At 40.5% G+C, this 21,237-nt stretch overlaps 1 protein-coding gene across 2 annotated transcripts; it reads right to left on the bottom strand.

Annotated features, from left to right (window-relative positions):
* Positions 1–3,486: 3,486 nt before the first annotated feature.
* LOC121934673 (epididymal sperm-binding protein 1-like) lies at positions 3,487–18,893 on the bottom strand. Of its 2 annotated transcripts, none has more exons than XM_042475383.1 (10): positions 18,855–18,893; positions 16,173–16,366; positions 13,515–13,661; positions 12,569–12,730; positions 11,937–12,101; positions 10,234–10,380; positions 8,694–8,918; positions 6,801–6,968; positions 6,496–6,554; positions 3,487–4,807 (listed from the first exon to the last, which is right to left on the bottom strand). In XM_042475383.1, exons 2-9 carry the CDS (start codon positions 16,234–16,236, stop codon positions 6,520–6,522), a joined length of 1,113 nt encoding a protein of 370 aa, XP_042331317.1. In that variant the 5' UTR covers positions 16,237–16,366; positions 18,855–18,893; the 3' UTR covers positions 3,487–4,807; positions 6,496–6,519. The 2 variants fall into 2 exon arrangements, with proteins under 2 accessions (XP_042331317.1, XP_042331318.1); XM_042475384.1 differs by having other exon boundaries at positions 18,798–18,875.
* Positions 18,894–21,237: the final 2,344 nt, after the last annotated feature.

The following is a 21,237-nucleotide window of genomic DNA, read 5'->3' as shown; positions in this document are numbered from 1 at the left end:
GCCCACAAAAGGTTGTGCTATAAATGTGTTCTTCCCACATAATCCCAGAGTTGCTTCTGGGTTCCTTTATGTCTCCTTATGCTAAAATAGACTAACACAACTTTCTTTTTGAATGTCACTGTGAAGAAGATCATTCTGTGAGATGAAAACCAATGACAACAGAGATAGAGGGGGAACACTGTGTTTATCACTGCTACATCCCAATTGCACATATTCATTTGTGTGAGTTTGCTGCACCTCTCTTTACTTCCAAGATTATAGAAGGTGAATTTGCAGTCTAGAAGCTTCCTCTGTATGTCCAGTGTTTTCCCAAGCAATGGGATTTTATAGGAGACAGGTAAGGAAGACATATTTTCTACCAGAAATGAAGACTGACTGAGTCACCCACAAATTATTGCTGTTAATTGCCTTCAAGTTGACTTTAGTTTATGATAATCCTATGAATGAAAGACCTCCAAGCATCCCTTTTATCAACATCCCAGCTCAGGTCTTGCAAACTGAGGACAGTGAGTCTATCTGCCTGTAATGTGATTTTCCTCTTTTCCTATTGCCTTCTATTTTACCAAGCATTATTGTATTTTCTAATGATGCATGTCTTCTCATGATATGCCCAAAATACAACCACAAATAGCTTTCACACATGGTAGCTTGAAGTAGCTTTTTGACCTTTGGAGATAAAAAGAAGACACAATTGAAGTGGCAACCTACTTTTGAGAAATAGGAAAGCACAAAGGTGAGTGCTAAGGTGAACTCTGTGATAATTTCTATACTTTCCACAGAAGTTTCTGGAGATAGGGTTTTTTTTAAAAAAATCTCAAAAAGACAGAATAAATGCAATATATATATATATATATATATATATATATATATGAACAGATAAATCGAACATCTATCTCATGTTTAATTTGGAAAGGACATTGACAGTGCTCAAGGCCATCAAACTTCCCAGAAGAGTGGGTGAGACCTGGGAATCCTATCAAGGTAAACATGGCAGCATGCCCACAATTTATGCAGCCTTCTGTGGAAGATATTGTGAAACATTTGCTGATCTTGGATGGATGTAAAGAAGGGTAGGAAATCTTCAGTGATCACTGGGACATGAGGGAATAGTGTTGCCAGGCCAGGACTCTCCCAGGCTCTGAAATTTCAGGGCCCAAAGCTAGGGATAACCCCTGCTGATGTCACAGGAGGCAGATTGAGAAGTATACACCTCAGGTATGTTCTCCTACTTCACTTGAGGTTAGACACTTCTCAGCTACCTCATTTGTGGATTTCTGCACTGGCAGGGGTTGATCTAGATGGCCCTAAGGGTTCTATATACACTGGCAGCTATGTGTGACTGCTTTAACATGGAGCTTGTAATACTGTTTGTTTTCTTCAATTGGAAGATGGGTCAAACAACAGACAAAAGTCAAATAAACAGTGAGTTCATGGAACAAGCATACCAGGTTTGACGCATATAAAAGTAAAAAAGGTAGAGGTGGTCCCTTGACATGAATGTCTAGTCATAACCGACTGTAGGGGATGGTGCTCATCTCCATTACTAAGACGAAGAGCCAGCGTTGTCCGAGGACTACTCTGGTAGTCACGTGGCCAGCATGACTGCACCGAATGCTGTTACCTTCCCACCAAAGTGGTACCTATCTATTTACTTGCATTTGCATGCTTTTGAACTGTTAGGTTGTCAGAAGCTGGGACTAGTGACAGGAGCATACCCCATCATGCAGCATTCAGACCTTGAACTGCCAACCTTCCGATCTTCCGTTTATCAGAATTGGCATCTTAACCACTAAGCCACTGCATCCTTCGATGCATACATATGAGCTTATATTCCAGGGAGCTGATGCATGGGTACCAGGATTTTATATGCCAAAGACTTGCACTCTGCCATGCTGAGAAAGTTTTGATATAGCATTTCAGAGATGACACAAGCAGGAAATCACTTATTGAAGCTTTGAGGCAGGGGGCTCTCTAAACAAGTATGATATGAATTGTACTTCTTATCCCGTTAGTATGGTCCAGACAGGTCAATTGCTCTGTGCTGGATCTTTTGCTGTCTGATCCTCTTTATTTCAAAGAAACATTTTTCTCCTTATAAGCAAACTTAGATCTGATTTATTGTTTCCTTAGTGTCTCCAAACATCAAAGGTCCATCATCTGGTGCAACAGGGTCTCTTCCAATTCTGAGTCTATGGGTGTATGTTACAGTTGGGGTGGGATGTTACAAGAGAAAGCTCCTGACAATATCATTAAGCACCAAGAAAAGCTGCACAAATGAGGCAAACTAGCCAAAGAAGAAATTATATATACACACCCACTTTTCTCACCCTGAGACTCCTACTCCTCACTCTTAGGACTAGAGAAGAAGGGCCTGGCCCTGAGACCAAGGAACCATATTAGGGAATTACAAGAGCACACTGAGCATTTTATTTGAGTTGAACTCATCCTAAAAGGATCAATAATCAGTACTAGGAAGGCACTCTGCAAGATGTGAAGGTTACTCTGAGCATACATAAAATGGTTTTTTGTTTGTTTGTTTGTTTGTTTGTTTTTGTTTTTTGTTTTGTTTTGTTTTGTTTTTTGTTTGTTTGTTTTTTTGTTCACAGAGGGCCAAAACACACCGCAGAAATTATCCAGTTTGAGACCGCTTTAACTGCCCTGGTTCAGTGCTAGGCAATCCTGGGAATTGTAGTTTGTGGTGGCACCAGAGCTTTCTGATAGAGAAGGCTAAATGTTTCACAAAAACACTTTCCTGAATAGTTCTCTGGCCATCGGAAGGAAATCTAACTGCTGACCACAGTTACTGTACTGTTTTTTAACTATGTTTTATGTTTTTAATTCCACATTTTTTAATTGTATTTTAAGGGGGGGTTGAGGGTTTGGATGCTATATTTTAACTTTGTAAGCTGCCTCAATTGCTTTTTGTAGAGAGGCGGGATATAAATAAATATTATTATTATTATTATTATTATTATTATTATTATTATTATTAAAACTACAGTTCTGAGCCAGGGCAGTTAAAGTAGTGTGAAACAAAATTATTTCTGCAATGTGTTTTGGTCCTGAGTTGGGTTTTTCAGAAGAAAGGGGGTAGCTTTTAAGCATGCTGGATTTCTTTCTTTTTCTTTTTTCACTTTGACCCCTCTCACTGCTGGGATGTGGCCCCTGAAACCTTTCCCATATTAGAATTCAGCCAAAAGGCACCCCACAATTACTGGAAATAAAATGGAAAGACTAGATATTTGGGCTGGGTTTGGTTATTTTTCTAATCTGGGTGTCGCAATATGTCAGAGAGTTTGAGAAAAACTGTAAAAATCCTACTAGAAACTGACAACACAGAATTTTATGCTTCCCAGTGGCAGATTTGGCTTTTCATGCTTGTCTTTGATTTACCATCTACAAAGGCATCATTTTTAGGAATCTGTGAAGACTTTAGACTTTATTAATGATTAAGCAGATATACTATAAGCAGTCTGTTTGTTCATCTCTACATAGACGATATAGGCAGGAGTCCTGTGCTGCCCAGCTGGAAACATTAGCAATTAATACTTTCTGAGCAGTTCTGAAAGCTTAATTATCAGAGCCACAACACATGAGAAGGCCATTACACATATGTGTACCAATCATTCAGCCACAATCACTTGCCAATTTCATATTGTGTGTATATTATAAATTCGTAGCACATTCGTAGCACATTCCATCTTGATATTAAAATGTAAGGTGTCACAAAGGAACAAGAAGGCCAATTAATGTTGGTGCCATAGCAAAACGGCCTCTTCGGACAATAGTGAATTCGGTTCAGGCGATTTACACTACACATCCTCACTTTTTCAGCAACCTGGGAACATTTCAGATTTGATCTCTGTTGAACTCCTTATTTCTTAATGTTCAGGCAAACAAAGAGATGTCAGAGCCATGGTGAGGAGAGGATGTTGATACTCCCATCTCCTTCCCACAGAATGGTCCATTCACATCACCACAGTTTCTACAATGTCAAGAGTCACCACTGCCCAACCTTGTTAAGCCCTTCTGCACAACAGAGATAAGAAACTTGTAATTTTTAAAAAATCTTTAGATGATTAAATGTTACGGCAAATTGTTTTTAAAAATTAATATGAACTGTTGATAGAACATACAGTACCCTTTGATGGTGTGGACATCTGAAGTATAAGAAATAAGTGATTAATTTCAATAGATATGTCTAATATGGGACTTTGTATCTTCAGTGCATGAAGGGCTGTATCACCACCACAATCTGCCACAAATAATCATCCACTGTCATCAAGGAGCCACTGCATTTCCTTTCAAGATCCATTGCTGTTCTCCATGCTACTGAAGAATGGCAAAGAACCTTCCCATACTACAGAGCATAAAGAACATCTTCCTCTCTTTCAGAAAGAAGGGGAAATAGAAGAAAACAGAGAAGGCAAACAAGAAAGGAGTGGAGAGGAACTTTTTCTGCCATTGAATTTCTGCAGCATGATTCTTTATAATGTGGCTGATGAGAAAAAATGAAGGCAGGATTGATATATTAGGCAGACAAACTCTGGAACAAAAATGGAAGCAATATTGGCTGTGCTGTGGGTGTTTTTGAGCTGCTGTTTGTTTGTGCTGAAGGTGAACAATCAGCAATGATCAGAGCCCAAGCATAATCTAAGGGAAAGGGCTGAATGGTGTTGGCAGTCTGTATAAAAGACTTCCTTTCTATCTTTGGAAGTAGGATAGCACCAGGGGGAAACTGGTCACATCCCACTGGAGAATTAATTTAATGGGATTCATAGATGATTTGTTGATTGGTCTGCATAATCTGGAATAAAAACAAAAAAATTAGTCACACAGAGTCACAGTCACACTGTATCTTATAGGCATAGAGCAAGATCAGTCAAAAGGTAAAAAAGTAAAGGTAGTGCCTTGACATGAATGTCTAGTTGTAACCGACTGTAGGGGGCAGTGCTCATCTCTGTTTCTAATTTGAAGAGCCAGCATTGTCCAAGGACTGCTCTGGTGGTCATGTGGCCAGCATGACTACACCGAACACTGTTACTTTCCCACTGAGAAATGGTCCTATCTATCTATTTGCATTTGCATGTTTTCGAACTGCTAGGTTGGCAAAAGCTGGAACTAGTGACAGAAGCCCAGCCCATCATGCAGCACTCAGGCCTAGAACTGCCAACCTTCCAATCTTCCAGTCATCAGAACTGGCATCTTAACCACTAAACCCCCTGAGTCAGTAAGTACTTCTGTGAATTTTCAAAATGAATTTTCCAGTTTAAAAAAAACAATGTACATTGGACACACCGAATGTATATATTTCTAATAATCATGCTGAAATTCCTCCTGTAGCTAGGACAACAATATGCAGGGGTTTTAGACAAAATTGCACATAAACAGATGTGTGGGGACAAATGTGCACAAAAATTCATATAAACTTTGTTGCGAGTTTATAATTTCAAAGTCTGAGATGAACCAAATTTAACACTGGCCAAACTATGAACCGAGAGACACCAAAACTGGTAGATTTGTCTGCCCTGTGTGTGAGCGATCTCATCTTGAACAATCTGTAGGCTAAGGTTGAGAAAAGTGCAGCTGCTGACTGCATATGACCCCTGAACCAAAGCTTTGCAGACTTTAAGACCCCAAAGACTCTGTAGTCCCCACCCCAGCCTTCAAAAAGGAAATATCTACCGTGGTTGCTTTGAGGCAAGATTCACCGCAAAATTTCTTAAAGTCACCAAAGCATACACAAAAATGCAATAGCTCAAATTGCAACCTCCCTCAGAACCCCCAACACCTCCTAAATGGAAGAAAACCACCCTCAAAAATGGAGAAAGTGTCAATCAGAAGTAACGTTATGTCACTTCTGGTGCACCTGTGATGCAGGGAGCCACCCATGGGGACAAAAATAGTTGCCTGAAGTCCAAAAAGGACGAGGAATGTATATATTATATATTACTCAGATTTATTGTCTCAAATGGACATTATTCCCCCTCTTGTTTGAATATGGTATCTCTTATCTGCCCTTACTCCCAGATTTGATAATTGATAATAATACTATCACTGTAGAGATATGGATATGGAATGTGGATCGGAATGGGAATGTGAATTATAAATTATATGAATGATTCAGACCTTTTGAAATTGATGATATTAGCCCCGGGATTTTTTATTGAAAATCTCAACCTTTTGCAAAGAATCTTTAGGAATTCTTATTTTGATTCGTATGAATAGGTATAGTATAGGAAACCAGGAAGTGTTTAAGAAGACTTGTAGAATCCATCAAAGGAAAATAAGTGTTAAGTGTTATGTATTAAATGTTAAATGTATGTCTCTGTATTTGTATTGTCTTGTAGTAGTATATAGTACTTGTACTGTATCACTGTGAGAATGTTGATTATGTCAATATTTGTAATTCTTTATATGCTTTAATAATTTAAAAAAAAGGATGAGGAAAGAGAATGGTGGAGGAAGATACCAAAGAGATTTACTTTGCTTTACCTTATAATGCATTTCATTGCTCTCTCAATATGGCTGAGTTGAATTTTGATTTTGCAAATCTGTTGAAAATTTGGAAAAAATTGTTATTAATTTTTTTTTAGAAATAGAAAAGGAGGCAACTGTAGAAGTAAAACTGCACAAGTTGATTAGCTGCCGCTTCATGTAGCAATGGAGGTGTGGAATGAAAGCTTTGTCTAAACAATCACGTTTTACTCCTTCCTTTATCTCTTCCTCACTATGCCTCTAGAGCAGATAAAGTACCTCCTGAAGTTCTAGCAAGCACTATCTTCCACCAGTGTCCTTACCTGAAGGATTGCAGTATTTCCACATCCGATTCGTGTCATAATTAGCTGTGAGAGAGCACCAGAGCTTCCAGGAGAACAAACCATCTTTTGTACAAGTTGAGTAAGATTTCCCTTTATAGATGAATGGAAAGACACACTGCTCCTTGGAATCTGTGTTATTTCCTGGAACTGTTATGAGGGAAGATGCGGGGGAAGGGAGAGAGAGCCATAAACTGAGAAATGTGGTTGTGAGAGTGTACAACATAGATAACAATCATGCTACTCAAGACAGATAGATCTCTTGCATTCTAGAATCACTGTACAAATTTAAGAGGAGGGCTGATTCTTCTCTTTCCCTTGCTATCCCATAAAACACAGGCTCAGGGCTACATGTCAAAGAAATCAGACCCAATCTCTTATCATGTATTGCAAAGTGAGGCAATTGCCTAAAGTGGCAGATACTGGATGGTAGCAGCAAGCAGCTGTGTGCCATGCAGCCTGTCCTGCATCTCCTATGTCATTGTATGCATTGGAGGGTGCTATCCCATCATTACCATTAAAGATTTAGCTGCCAGTGCAGTCAGCTTTGATCCGCAGAATGGGAGAAGGTACCATTTTATTCTTTGCCTCAGGCACCAAAATGTCTTGGGACAATCCTGTCCCTAATGTCCAATAGTTTGTGAGGTCTTAGCTATCCTGCAGTAGAGAGCGAGCTTTGGTAATGCTCCTGGTCAGAGACAAGAAGACCTGATGGTCAGCATTCAGTAATGTCTCACATGTTCTGGCCTGATTGCCTGATACCGAACTCAGTGTAATCAAGTCAAAGCCATATTGCAGTTCAAATAATTGCTTGTGTGTTGTGTTTGGTGTACCAAGGAACTAGTAATGTAGTGTGTGTGTGGTGCATATAGAAGGGGTGCCATCAGGGGTTAACAATACTACTTGTCAAGGCCTGTGTCACAATAGGGTGGGTCCATTACCAATCCCTCAGGCCTTGCTGCTTTTCCTTGGACCTGTTTACACTATGCGACCATACTGCTATTGTTCCACTTGAATTGCTATGGTTTCATCCTGTGGAATCTTGGGATTGGCAGTTTAGAGAGGTACATTTAGAATTCTCAACCAGGGTACTCTAGTGGCTCAACAGACTACAGTCCTCCGAATTCCATAAATTGGAACCCTGGCAGTCAATGTAAATTAAAAGTGCCATGACTATTTAATGTGAATTGGTCCCTTCTTGCTTTCACTGCTGGTTCACCTAATGCCTGCCTCCAGCCAAACAGAAGGTGGCATTGCATATGGCTTTGCAAGTGTGGCATAGTGGTTTGAGTGTTGCACTATGACTCTGGAGACCAGGGTTCAATTCCCAGCTCATCCATGAAACCCATTAAGTGACTTTAGGCAAATCACATGCTCTCAGCCTCAGGGGAAGGCAATAGCAAACCCCCTCAGAACAAATCTTGCTAAGAAAACCTTGTGATAGCTTCACCTTAGGGTTGTCATAAGTCAGAAATGACTTGAAGGCACACAGCAACAACAATAACATAATCTGCACATTTCTAAGAAAATAAAAACTCATGTGGCAACTACTTGTGAGTGAAGTGCTAATAACTGGGATCACGACAATCAGGGGAGGAAAGGGGAACCCTAAGGCTCCCCTTCCTCCCTTGCCTTGCTCCTAATTAAAATAACTCCTCCGAAGCTGGTGTCTGCATTAAGAGGAAATCCATCACTGGTGGTGCCAATGAGAAATATTCTCCTTCAATGCAAACAGCCACCTAAGGTACATTTATTTCATATGAACCCCTAGTGAACTCAGTGTCACCTGCTTCCAAGTAAACATAGATAAACTTGGCCTCTATATCTGAAGTCAACATTTTTCTTTCCAGACCCACCTGGGAAATGTCTGGTTACCTGCTAATGGAGGCTGTGTTAGCAATCTTCCTTCTTCAAGAGGCTCCAAGATTCCTAATTTTGTGTCAGCACAGTAGCTGAATTTTAAGTCCACATCATAGTGCCGTGTTGTGGCACACCAGTATCGCCCACTCTTTTCACCCTCATTCGTACAATTTTCATAGCTCTGATTCTTGAAGATGAAGGGGAAGAAACAAGGGGCACCATTGGAATTTCCTCCATACTCTATAGAGGAGAAAAGGCACATATTACATGGGGTAAAGCCAAGCTATACATCTTTGCTTATTATATAGTCATTTGCTTCCACACACACACACACACACTTACTTGGGGACTTCCTTGTGAAAACTTTGCAAAGATTATTTTTATATGCAAAAGTTGCATTTTAGACAAAATACAATTTTTAACCCAAAACCCAAATAATTTGCAGGAAACAATACATTTTTTAAATGTTATTTTGTTGTTTCTGATGCTGTTCTGTTACTGCTGCTAACAGCAAGCAAAGGACACCTTTATTTCTCTCAGGCAGCTTGAAAAATCTCACAGTAAACAACAGTTTGTTCAGTGTGGTCTCTTCTATCAAAAACATCTCCTCTTTTTAAGGGTGAGAAAATGAGCATTGTCCCAGCAGACAATGAGCACTAATCAAGCAGACACTAATCCTCTTTTGCAGACTCTCCCACCCTGAGGCCTGACATTAGCAACAGAACAATACACATGCAAATCACTCCTGCCTTTCCTGGTCACACAATATATATACCCAAGTCCTTTCCAGGAATAACCCCCGTATGATAATCTCCATGGTGCCTAGCCATGTGATCAAGGCTGGGTGCCTTGGTCTGACCTCAGGAGCAAGCAACATGTGCCAGCCTTGGCCATACCAGGTAACAGAGTGGGACACCCATGCAAACAGCCACCCAGTGTCAGAATGAGGGAGGCGGTCAGGACAGATTTAGGGGGCAGGATACTCTGGGTTGCCCCCAGAATATCCTGGTTAGTCCAGAAGAGGACCTGAGTGACCAATTTTAGTTTGGATTAACAATAGAATTCAGACTCTTGTCTTCCCCTTCTTAGTAATCAACAGGAGTTCTTGGAAATGTCTCATCCACAAAGTTGCCATTGGTTATAATTGACTTGAGGGCGGTAAACAACAATCAATCAATCAATTTATTTCATGCCTGTTATTGTTAGTTGCTCACATACTTCAGAATTCTGTATAAAGCCTTTAACACTTTGGGTAGTACAGACAGTTATCAAGTAGCAGTATTTCAAAAAGCGTAATAGTTTTCAAGAAGGACTGTGTTCCCTGTCCCCTGCACACACTAGAGCCCATTCACACTATATAAATATAGCACTATTATTCCACTTTAGCTGCCATGGTTCCATCCTATGGAATCCTGGGATTTGCAATTTGGGGAGAGGTATTTAGAATTTCACACCCCAACACTCCACAGGATAGAACCATGAGGCTTAAAGTGGAATAATAGTGCTATAACTGTGTAGTGAGGATGGGCCCTTGGTCACTGGGCAGATTCCATACCTTCAGTGGCACATGCTTTCCATCTGCTGTGCTTATCATAGTTTGGGGTTGTGGCACACCACAGCTGTCCATCAAATGACCCTTCTTTGGTGCATGAAGAGTATGATTTGTTCTTGTAGATGAAGGGAAAATTGCAAGGAGCTTGTTCTGAAGAGGAATCACAATAGGAAGCAAAGAATACTGTATTAACTGAAGCAACATAAACAAAGAATCTGGTGAGCAGGTCCAAATTCAGATGCCTCCGGGGGTATGGTGGTAAATCCTAGAGTGCACATGCTCACCATGAGCGTTGTCATAGACACAGAGAGACCATAAATGCAACTGGGTCAATACACTTCATCTAATAATCAAGAGAATACTGCTAGACGTTTTGGCTACTGCCACACTGCAGAAATAAAACAGTTTGACACCACTTTCACTCCCATAGCTCAATGCTCTGGAATTCTTGGATTTGTAATTTAGTGGACTACTAAAACTCTCTGACAGGAAATGCTAAATATCTCATAAAACTATGAATTCCATAGCTTTGAGTCATAGCAGTTAAAGTGAAGCCAAAACAGAAGCAAAGCCAAACTGTTGTATTTCTCCAGTGTTTCATCTCCTACTACAGCAGCTATTCCATAAAATTAATGGATCTTACATAGTCATTCAAGTCCAAGGCCTTCAAATATTGCTCACAGCAATATTTTCTTGCTGGGAAAATTCAAGATCACTCCACCCCTATGGTAGCTACTGTGATGGTTAAAGCTAAGCCCAGAAGGAGGCATGGCTTATGAGGCCCTCATCCCTGCTAAAAAAAAAAGTCCCAGTACCACTACCCTACCTGTCCTAGTACAGTGGCAATGCTTCTGGGGACTGTCACCCTAAAATATCAGTTTTTCAAGCTAATCTGTCAGTGTCATATGCAGAATGGAGCCAATATGTAAAGTGGAGCGATGAGTAGGATAAGAATCAAAGAAGGGACTACTTTTTTTTATTTCTGTCATTCCCTTGTCTTGCTACTACCCTCCTCCTCCCACTTTCCATTAAGTCCCTTTCTTTCTTTCTTTCTTTCTTTCTCTCTGAGAGATAGTACAGACCGGCACTTTGTGCCAGCTGGACTGCGTACTAAGGGTAAAGAAGGGGTGAGCATTCACACGCTCCAAGCCCTTCTTCCTCTGCTCCAGCACCATCTTGGCACACGTCCATTTACATGGGGTGCACCACAATGACGTCCCCTGTGTGCAGTGCTCAAACAGCGCTGCACACAAGGGGCCTCATAACACCATACTTCAGTGGTTATGGCACCCCTTCTATGGTGCAAAAAGAAGCCACTTTTCAGAGCATTTTCTTGCTCTGTGCACAGGCCACAGCACATGGTTGCCACGGGCTGCTCCTGGGGCTGAAAGGGCTGCCCATCTGTCAAGCCCCTCACTCTCCACTCCCTCCTGGCCCATGGTTTCACAGATAGTTCAGTCTTGTCAGAATGAGCTGGCTTGCAAATGTTCTTGGGCCAATGATGCACATAACCCCAGTAACATAGGCTAATTGTGCAAATGATATCATGTCTCATTTGGACAAGGTATAAGGAGACTGAGGAAAATGAAACATTTATGGTCCTTAACACTGAACACATTCTCCTTCTCTCACATGAGCCAGAACATCTCCCTTCATAAGGTACAACTAGGCTTGGCCTGGCTCTTCCCATCTCCTACATTGCTTACCTGAGGGCTCACAAAATGCCCCTGAGGGGTTCATATCATAGTTTTTGAAGACCGAGCACCAGAGCCTCCCATCAGACCTTCCAGCAGTTGTACAAGATGAGTATAACTTGTTTTCATATGTGAATGGGAAGACACATGCCCTGGTAGGGTAGTTTTCCCCTAGCCCTAGAAGAAGGGGAGAAAACAAAAAGAGGAGTATGGCTTAACATTGGAAAGTGTTAAAGCCCTCAGAGATCAAAGTATTAACTCTGAGTCATGGAGCACTTACTGAAAGCATGAGCTAACTGATACTTAGATAATGGTTCATTCCCCAAATCTCCTTGAGATCTACAAAGCTAACTCCTAAATAAGTGTGTACAAGTTCACACCCTGTGTCCCTTTGATTCTAATATGCCTGATACTTAATTAACCCCACTGAAATTAATATAGGAAATGCCAAAGATGGCTGGATCACATCTTGAATTTCACATTTTCATTTTATACTCCAGGGCCCTGCATCTAAGCTTGTAATAAACAAATTCTATCTCCTTGCTGTGTTTCAGCACCACTTTAAGACACGCTTAGGCACACTGATCGTGCCAAGCAAACACTCTAGTTTCTAATTCAGTCAACACACATACAAGTTCACTTACTGGTGTCAGCACAGTAACTCCACTTCCTGTTTTTATCATAGTTCCCTGTCGTGGAACACCAGAACCGCCCTTGGGATAATTTGTTAATGCAGGTGTAGTAAGTATGACGCAGGTAGATGAAGGGAAAGACACATGGGTGTCCACCTGAATTGCCTCCGTAGTCTAAGACAAAGACAAAACCAATTTTTATTCACATTTATGTTTAAACTTCCTCTCTTCCTATCCTGCCATCAAATGATGTATGCTACATAAGAACAGTTGTTGGTGCTATCTAAGAAAAGGAATCAGAGCCCCAATGTTTTGGACTTCAGCTCCCACAAACATCTCACAGGGAATTGTAAAATTTCCAGTCCAATTGCTGGGTGAGCCAATGGTTCCCTGTTCCTGGTAGTCACATAGAGCAGAGAGGAGAATGAAGCCTCTGAATTGGAGAAGTCAAAGTCTAACTGCATACCAGCAACACATAAAGATCTGTATGTGAGAACAAATGTCTCCTTAAGAGAAAAAAAATCAAGCATGGGAGGTATGATAAATACTTAATCCTCACCTCTGGCTTGACCACCCTTCCTCCAGCAACTGGAGAAGAGATGTGGATTTAAGATTCTGATCATAGCTGAACTGGAGCATGACAGAAACCCCACTACCTCCTTTAGCTAAGAGTCTAGAGTTAGGGAAATTTTCTGGAGTGGATGACAGAATGTGCATCTATTTTCTTTCACAGAACACAGCATGCCACTGTGGAAAACTCAAATAAATAAATTCTGGAGGACAAGTTGTTGGCCACAATTCAAGGGTAGCCAAATGTTTCTGTGTCAAGAGTGCAGTTCTCAGTTATATTCTAGACTTTTTAGGGAACTGTTCAAAGTGCTGAACTTCCTAACATGGAAGCTACTGACCACCACAGACCCAGATGTTGACAGTTCCAACAGAACTCTTCACCTCTCACCGGTAATAGTACATGGCTTCCATTGGTGATCCTTGTCATAGTTGCTGGTTATGGCACACCACGGCTGATTATCTTTGGTACCATTGGTGGTGCATTTTGAATATGATGTACCCTCAAAAATGAAGGGGAAAACACAGGGTGGAAATACTAAAAAGGAAACAGACATGGGGAAAAAGCAGACATTCCATTATGCCAAGCAGATACAGCATGGTAAAAAGAATACATGACTGTGAAAGCCAGTTCACAGTAAATGATGCTACTGCCCACCTGTCTCTTAGCTTACATGCACAAATGCCTTGAAGACATTTTAAAGTCCTACATAGAAATTTTAGCTATGAAAAACAGGACATGTCCTGGGAAAGGAGGATAAGCTTCTCTATGTAGCCATTTGCTTTAACTGCATTAGCCCCTCACTACCAGTCTGGCTGAGAAGCTTGATCCTGGGAATCATCTAGGGACAGAAAAACTTTGGACCCAGCAGATCCAAAACTGACTCTGCCTCCTTCCCAGAACACCCCTGCATAGATAACATTATTATTTTTTACTGTCTGTCAGGTGACAGGCTTTGCACCATCAGTAATTCAGAATCTAGCCAAGAATTTAGGGATCAGTAAAGTATTTTTTTATGACATGACAAATTCCAAGAAGTGTCACTTTTTGTAATTGTGGCATTATGATCCAATCTATGAAAATTTCATTCAATGGTTTTGTCAGTCTGTTTGTAGTTACATCATTTATTTATTTATTTATTTATACTCTACTTTCCCACCAAAATTGGGACTAAAAATGATTTACAATTTAAAACAGGTATAAATAAGCCAGAAACCTACAAAGGTGAATGTTAAGATGATATCTTGCTGTTCACAATATTAAGATAGTTTAAAACATACACTCAAAAAAGGTGGTTATTTAAAAAAAACAATAAAAATTACACCACTTTCTTAAAGGTGCTTTCTGGAAACTCTTCAGCTCTAGATACCTGTCAGAGGTGGGGGGGGTTGTTTTGTTTTTATTGTTTGCGTATTTACCTAACACCAGAAGGACAGCAAGGACCCAACCCAACAAAGAGAGTTCCAGAGCTTAGGGACAGACATCAAGAAAGCCTGTTCTTGTGACAAAGGTATCTTCAAAAGGTCTCAATGCCCAAGAAGGCTCATATGGAGAGATGGTCCTTCAAATGACCTGAACCTAAGCCATGGAGGGCTTTTATAGATCATAACCAGCACTTTGAATTGTGCCCCGAAGCAAAGCAGCAGCCAATGACAAGGTCCTTGTAAACCTTTCCAGCAAACAACCTGGCTGCAGCACTTTGTACCAGCTGAAGTTTCCAAACACTCTTCAAAGACAGCTTTATGTAGAGGCATCTTGCAGTGATCCATATTCATGTATCATAACTGAATTTGTAATTGTATGTGCCAACAGTGATCTCAGTAGACTGAACCAAACTGCACAAACTGAAACATCATGTAACCAAACTGCACTATCCAAAAACAAAAGGGATAAAAGAGCAGGCCTAGGGGACCCCCAAAATATTCAAGAGTGCAGTTTTTGGGGGGAAGTTCTAAGGATGATTCCCCCAAAACAACTCTGCAATGAGGACTGAGAATTCTTGCAAGCTTACTAACCAACTACTGTAGATGATTTAGAGACTGACAACTGAGGGAAGAAGCAATCCTGAACAAGGGCACTCCACACTGAACCACTTTATTGCAGTTTTTACTAGAGTACAGTGTTTTATTATATTTTATGTCCTTTTCAACCATTATGCACTAGCAGGCAGCATTCTGCATCCTCATTGCAGACCTCCAATGAAGGTCTTATAGGGTGTTCTTACTGTCATACTACTAACAAATGTCTCGAATTTCAATCCCCTGAAATTGCAGTTTTCTTTTCATAAACAAGTAAACAAACACAAAAAAGAAAACCCAAAATGTATCTCAACTTGTCAAAAAAAAATTATCACTGGGTTACCACTTTGGCCCAGACAATGTAACTTAGGGTGTATATGCAATGTAGAAATAATGCAGTGTGACACTACTTTAATTGCCATGGCTCCATCCTACAGAATCTTGGGATTTGTAGTTTTGTGAAGCACTGGCACCCTTTGGCAGAGAAGACTAAAGACTTTGTAAAACAGCAAATCCCAGGATTCCATAGGACGGAGCTACAGCACTTAAGTGGTGCCAAACTGCATTATTTCTACAGTGTAGATGCACCCTTCATGGGACAAAAGTGCGCATATGCCTTTTTAAGAAACAAAATGTGACATAGAGAAACCAAATTTTACTTCAATTGTCAATAGATCAGCAGAAACAATGGCCTTTAATTAAGTGGACACCAGCATTCAGAAAAGATCCCATACACAAGCAGATTTCATCTTTTGTTAAAATGTTGTTCACAGCTTGTGTTTTCCAGACCTGGATGTCTGGATATTGCACAGTACACTTAATTCTGCAAATACAAATATTCTGTTGCTTGTGGAGTATGATATTGATACTCACATAAAAAGAGACCCACAATATGAGTAGTGTCAGGGGGAACTTACATCCCATGGAACATATGTTTTATTAAATCTTTGATAAGTTAGAAAAAATGTCACCATGACATGTTAACCCAACCTGAAGGCATCAGAAGGACCAGATATGGAAGATTTCTTACCTTCACTTGCAGCTAGTGGAAGGAAAACCCAGGTGTACAGGAGGACGGCTACAGGAAAGGCCATCTCTGCTCCCAGTCAGAGAACGTGATAGGCGTGAAGAATATGCATCATGCTCTCTCTTTTTATAAGCCCCACTTGGCAACATCTTCTTCCCACCGCTATAACAGAAGGAGATGTCCAAATGCTGCCATAGCTTGGAGATGAATGAATCAATGAATAAATAAGGACTTAACCCTTGCCTTTTCCAGCAGCACTAAGTTGGTAATCTTTCATTGACTTCAATAGTAAAGTACAGCACAGCCAGTGCTGCTAATTCAGTGTTACAGAATTAACAGCTGCACTGAGGTTACCATAAAGTCAAGGTGAAAGAAACCAGCCAAGCCTGTTCCTATTCATTCAAGACAGGATTCATATGAGGCTGGTTTATATAATATTTTACAGAGAGAGAGAGGTTTTGACCATTAACTGGTTGTTGTGAAGAGGTTTTCATACAGGTGATGTACAGTAGGTCCTCCACATTCTCTGGAGTTTGGGATGCAAGACCCCATGATAGTGGGAAAACTGCAAATTAAAAAATATTGCTTCTGTACCTGAGAGACCACTTCTCTAGGAATCCATTTTACATCAATAAAGTTAGAGAGAGAGAGAGAGAGAGAGAGAGCACAATTCGCTTTAAATCATAGTGGGAATATGGCCTATGTAAGCTTTTAATAAATTTTAATGTTTTCAATGTTTAATGTTTTTAACTTTACAAAATGGTTTTATCATTTTAAAATAACTTTTATATTTATACTTTATTGAAGCTTTTATATAGCTTCAGCCTGTGCTGTTTTTAAATATGATGCCGTCTACCTTGAGTCTCATTAATCTTGGGTAGTGCGGCCACAAAAAATACTACTGTGGGAGGGAGCAGGTACAGTCCAGAGGTCACCACTTGATAAAGAGCTGTTTTGTTTTGTTTTGTTTTTTCAAGATCTCTTCCTCGTTGCCCTTTTAAGCCTTCTGTCAAACACAGAGGTGCTAAAGAGCATACATTGTTGTTTGTTACAAGCTCACTCAAATGTAGCAGAAAAGATTGCCAAGAGTGATTTCCTACCATTAACACCCCTAATACTTACAAAACGATAGATATACACAGATCATTTAACTGAAGGTTTCATCATTGACTTTCCATTTCCAGGATTTGTAACAATGGTCCAGAACAGACCTCTGCTTTGCGGCAGCCTGGGGCTAAAATTAGGGTTCGGGAGAACCACACGCTCCCGAACCCTAGTATGCACCGGGCCACCATGATGACGCACATGCCGCACCCCATGCAGATGTCACTGGCAGGAAGTGGCATCATGGTGGTGCCCTTTCCCATTTATGGCACCTTCTTTCTGGCAGCGCATTGTTGCCACACTGTTCGGTGGCTACAGCAAAGATGTGGGACAAGGACGAGCAGCACGGAGCCACCTGTCTGTCGAGCCCCATTGGTTGCTTCCTTCTGATAGCCATTCTTATTGGGGCTGGAGCAAGGGCAAAAAAGGATAACACATTTCACACACACACCAAGCACAGTGTAATATTGGTTCTGAATGGCTAAATGGCTGTTTTCTATTTTGAAAATCAAAATCATGAAACTACAAATGACATGAGTGGTGTAATGTGTAGTTTGATTGCCTATAACCTACTAAGGAAGGAGGAGCAGAGAAAGAGAAAGAGGAGGAGGAGGATCTTTAGCTCCTTAGCCAGAAAAGCTTCAACAGCTGTTTATCAGCATCACTAGCAAGACCATATCATCTAGTAACAATGAAGGTCAGAAGAGTGCTAGTCTCAGAGCTCTAAACTAATGGGATAGCCCTGCTTCTCTTCCTTGGCTCTGCTCTGCAAGCTGGTGGCTCAGGCTGGATCAAGATGTTCACATATCAGTGCTGGAGTGAGGATTTCAAATTGTTTACTCAGTATATTAATGTGACACTACATTCGCATGACATCGGTCCTGTGATACTCCATCCCAAAAGGGCAGAGACATTGCTTCTGGAAGTAGTAGGGATTTCTCAGTGAGGACAGAGAGATTTGTTGTGGCATTACATGATGTACTTTGATCAGTTATCCACACCAAATAGTTTATTAGTATCCATCCTTCTGCCTCACAGAGATACATTTAGTAACTGACTTTTATAATAAAAATTGATACCCTGGCTGTGACAAGTGCCCTGTTATTAAGCATACTGATGTGGCTGGTTAAGGGAAGAAACACTGTGAGGCAGCCAAGATGTGGGAGGGCAGTAATGCTAAGCCCTGAAGTCCAAAACACACTACAGAAATAATCCCATTTGAGTCCACTTTCATTGTCTTGGCTCAATGCTAGAGAATTATGAGAAATATAGTTTTGTGAGACATTTAGCCTTCTCTGTCAGAGAGCTCTGGTGCCACAATAAACTACAGTTCCCATGATTCCCTAGCACTGAGCCATGATCTCAAGCTGGATTCTTTCTGCAGTGTGTTTTGGCCCTCACTGACTTTGGGTCAGTCAGTATCTCTCAACTTTACACAATAGTTATAAAGATAAAAGAGAGGGAAATCATGTATGTATGATGGGTATAAACATCATAGATGTAATAACAATACTCAGATCTTACATTCCTACAGAGACATTTGAGGAGGTTTCCTTACTCTTCTCTTCCTCACTTGCTTACCCACTTGAGCCCCACGGTTTCTCTTCTCCTCCAGGTTTTCCTTCGGATTTTTCTAACAGTCCAACTGGCCTGTGGAACCCCACTATCCAATCAGACCTCAGCTATAGAACAAACCAATTTCATTCTAAGCTAAAGTCCACCAATCGGATAGGTTTCTCCAGCCAATAGGAAAGTAACATATTATATTCTCACCTTTCTATGTTGGACCATATTCAGCCATGAAACCATGGTTCTTTTTTAACCCTTGCTCTAAGAGCAAAGCTCAATAGGAACTGTTACAAAGCTGCCCCTGTCCACTCCACCCAAGTGTATGCACCCAAGACAGATGTTTTGTACTGCTTTGCTCTGCCTAATGCAAGCAGAAGTTTCTACCTCTTCAGACAGTTCTAAGCAAAGCCCTGGTTTTATACTTAGACACCTTGCAAGAGCAAATAAAAGGTAGACTGCAGTCTAGAGTCCATAATGGCAGATCTGTGGGTTATTACCTGTCTCCGGTAACTGCATTTCATTCTGGGGTCCAAAACACACTGCAGAAATAATCTAGTTTGAGACTGCTTTAACTGTCCTGGCTCAGTGCTAGGGAATCCTGGGAATTGTAGTTTATTGTATCACGAGTTTTCTGACAAAGAACTCTAAATGTGTCAAAAAACTACAGTTTTCAGAATTCCTTAGCATTGGGCCAGGACAATTAAAGCAACTTCAAACTGGATTATTTCTGCAGTGTGTTTTGGACCTTAGTTATTTAATAATGTCAAAGATGTTCCCTTCCCCAAATACTAGGAAAGATGATTTGAGAGGAAAAGTAGGATTTTTGTGTGAAAGTACTTGAGCCTTGCGGATAAAAGAAAAAAGAAAAGTGAGTATTTGAGAGTTTACCATCTTAGAGCACATGAAGCTTGTCTCTTTACTATCCTCTCCTTGCTTCTTGATGGCTTTCCATCTGCCAACAGCAATATTTTCTGCCTAATTCCTAGTTGATAGCCCTTGATTTTCTAATAAAAACAAAAACTATTGTACAAACCTGAGATCTGCCCATGACTAACATAGAAGGGAGTAGCAATGTGAGAATCTGACACTTTCATTTTCTTACCCGTTTCAACTATTTGAATAACAAGTCCTTTCCATCTTGATATGAAGAAATTTACAAATTTGGGTAAATTCTTATTTAAACTGAATTGAAAATGTACACCAATTTGCACTTGCCAAATCTATTGGTCACAGCTGTTCTCAACAGGGAGGGAACAACTGTCACTCCTTACCATGTCAGTTAAAGACCAATCATTGCTTGTTGTGAGATTCTGGGAGCTATAGTCCTTTAAAAGTAACTTTTCCAAGCTCTGGACAAATTTGTCCATTTTGGTTTTCACAATCGTTTTTGTAATGTGAATTTCTTTCTTTCCTGAATATGAAATCTTTTGTGTTTTTATTTAAAAAACTGAAATCAACTCATATGGCCACATAATGGAAACCATGTTTTGGACTATTGAGGGGCAACTAGTAGCTTCCATTTCATCTGCGAAATGGTGGCTCTATTCTGAGTTTTAGTTCAAACTATATAGGAGTTATCCACAGTACTGAACCCTAACCCCTACAGAGAGAGAGAGAGAGAGAGAGAGAGAGAGAGTAGAAGGCCAGCACTTTGGAGAACTCAGTTAAAGTGTGTACTATATTCTAGATTCACCACCCAATTTATACTGAAGCCATCAGCTTTGATTGGAAATAAATGAGACAGACAGCAGCAGGAAGCAAAGATCTTGGAAGATGGGTAAGACCTCTTACCACCAAAGCAGGGGAATTTAAATGAAATAAACATTTTCTTTACTATTCCACAAAAGCCTCAGTACCTGCTTTTCACCTCTTGGCAGGAATCATTATTTTGGGAGGGAAGAGTTGAACTGCCACAATCAACATGACCCAGGAAGTTAGTCTAAGGGTACAGATTATCACTGTTGACAAAGAGAACAAAAGCCACTTTGCCAGGGTAATCAGCTGGTAACATTAGGAGATAAAGCTCCAGAACATAAAATATCTGTGTTTAATGAGGCAAAAGTAGTTTTGAAAATGAACGAGAAGTTTTTACATGTGACCCCCTGCCATGGAAGTTTGTGTGCTCTGGAAAAGACTCTTTCAGCTATTCCAACTAGTGAACACAGAAACGGTAGAATAAAAGCAAAAGTGGAAGAAGACCATAATTTAAGCCCCAGACAATGGCAACAAAACTCTTGCAGTCTTACACTGACATAAAGGGTGTTGTGCAAGCAACTGACTGCTATATTGTGCAGGTGTGATTCAGCTGTGACAAGAATTTTTTTGAGTAAGCTTGGTTTACCATTTGGATGATATAGAGTGCATGCATGCAGTGGCTAGCTATTGTAAGAAGCAA

Source organism: Sceloporus undulatus, chromosome 6 (assembly GCF_019175285.1).
Source record: "Sceloporus undulatus isolate JIND9_A2432 ecotype Alabama chromosome 6, SceUnd_v1.1, whole genome shotgun sequence".
Lineage (NCBI taxonomy): Eukaryota > Metazoa > Chordata > Lepidosauria > Squamata > Phrynosomatidae > Sceloporus > Sceloporus undulatus.
The sequence above is the reverse complement of the archived record's forward strand: the minus strand, read 5'-3'. Positions and strand labels throughout refer to the sequence as shown.

Coding starts and splice junctions, on each gene's coding strand:
- LOC121934673 (XM_042475383.1), bottom strand. CDS start 16,236: ATGGCCTTTCCTGTAGCCGTCCTCCTGTACACCTGGGTTTTCCTTCCA. Junction 13,662..16,172: donor TCCACTAGCTGCAAGTGAAG/GTAAGAAATCTT, acceptor TTTCCTTTTTAG/TATTTCCACCCTGTGTTTTC. Junction 12,731..13,514: donor GAAGCCATGTACTATTACCG/GTGAGAGGTGAA, acceptor TCTTTGTCTTAG/ACTACGGAGGCAATTCAGGT.